Genomic DNA, 1,685 nt, shown 5'->3' with positions numbered 1-1,685 from the left:
GGGGGGGGGGGAGGTTTGTACCCTCATGCACTGTGAGTCTGTGAGAGAGTGCGTGGGGGAAGGGTAGTCTTTACCTGCGTTATCGTGAAGTCTTAACCCCTTCCTGAACCAGTGAATAGTACATCCTCCCTTCTTCCCCACCATTCTAGAACTAAATCTAAAAAAAGCTTGTCATTAGAATAACATTTCTTACGAAACTTTTTGGTTATTCCCTAATATGTGCTTTATAAACCATATAATTGTATTATAAACTAAACATTAACTTAACTTAAAGTAAAGTATAAATTCACCGTAAGAATATTAGTAATATTAACTTAAAGCGATGAATACAGGGGAATTTCATATTTTTGGACCCACCCCTCCTATTAATTTTTAACATGGATCTTAAATGTAAGACATGGATATAATTAACCATGTGGCCGCAACGCCCGGCCCACTTGTCTGTCCTTGCCGCGGCGCTCGGCCCCTAGCCTGTCCTAGATGCGGCGCTCGGCCCTCAAGCCTGACCTAGCCGCACCGCTCGGTCTTAGGNAAAAAATCAGCATGTTCAGAGTCTTAGCTGGCTCAAAAATTGTCTTACATATGATATGATATCTATGTACGATAGGAGGGGGAGGGGGGTCCAAAAATCGTATACTAAGACGGACCCGGACTGAAAAAACGCCTGTCATCTAATCTGATTGAAAAAAAACGAAGTGTCATTTGAATTTTAAAAATCAAATATATATGATTTTGATAAGATTCAATATACGCTCTGCTGAAAATCAGAAGATAATCAGAATTTCGACAAATTTATTACAATTCAGTGAGCTCCTGCTCACAGGCCCAGAACTATTCAAATCTGTTAAAAATACGCTATTTTGTATCCAGTGTTACTTTTATAACTTTCAGGTAACTCACTGTAAACATAATTTCGTAATAAACAGCTGATTCTTTGGCTGAGACTGTGGAGGGATCAGCTGAGAAACGAAACCGGTTTTGGAGAATAGTGTACTGGCACGACTTTACGAACTATAATCGTGTGCGTTAACTATAACCGGACATTATCAGAGAAGTAAGAGAACTAACAGGAGTGTTTTCTACCTGGTCTTTCGCGGCGGGGCGGACAATTCGACCGTCGCTTTCGACGTTCTTAAATTTTAATCGGACTTTTAGAAGGGGTTGGTGGCAGGCACGTAGCTGGGAGTTTTCAAGGGGCATCAAACTTCTAACTGCCATATTTAATGTATGGCGATCAACATTTTTTTGACCTGATACCTCCACATACATCAACAGTGTCCATATTGGTGACATGGAAACCCCTCAACACGGAAACGACTCAACACGGAAATGCCTCAAAAAAACAGAATCATAAAACTAATTTAATGTCGTCTTCTAACATTAAAAAAAATTTAACAATTATTTTACCATTAATTTAGGGTAAGTTAGGTTGCGCCGCAGGCTACAAAGGGGGCCGAGCGCTGCGGCTAGGATGGCTATAAGGGGGCCGAGCGCTGAGACTAGGACAGGCTAGGGGGCCGTGCGCTACGGCTAGAACAGGCTAGGAGACCGAGCGCTGCGGCCATGGCTGTGAAAATCAGTAGAATATAGTCTTTTTAATTTTAAGTTGAGAGAAGACGACATTAAATTAGTTTTATGATTCTGTTTTTTTGAGGCATTTCCGTGTTGAGTCGTTTCCGTGTTGA

General features: G+C 41.4%; 1 protein-coding gene across 1 annotated transcript in view; it reads right to left on the bottom strand.

The window, feature by feature from the left end:
* The window catches only part of LOC111713150 (cryptochrome-2), a 1,016-nt gene extending 856 nt beyond the window's left edge, over positions 1-160 (bottom strand). Inside the window, exon 1 of the mRNA XM_023487956.1 lies at positions 75-160. Coding sequence (XP_023343724.1) covers positions 75-144 — 70 coding nt within the window. The 5' untranslated portion in view covers positions 145-160. The remainder of the gene's footprint in view (positions 1-74) is intronic.
* Between the last annotated feature and the right edge of the window lie 1,525 nt (positions 161-1,685).

The sequence above is a fragment of the Eurytemora carolleeae genome, unplaced genomic scaffold (genome assembly GCF_000591075.1).
Source record: "Eurytemora carolleeae unplaced genomic scaffold, Eaff_2.0 scaffold1174, whole genome shotgun sequence".
NCBI classification, from domain to species: Eukaryota; Metazoa; Arthropoda; class Copepoda; order Calanoida; family Temoridae; genus Eurytemora; species Eurytemora carolleeae.
This window is presented reverse-complemented; position numbering and strand designations above follow the sequence as displayed.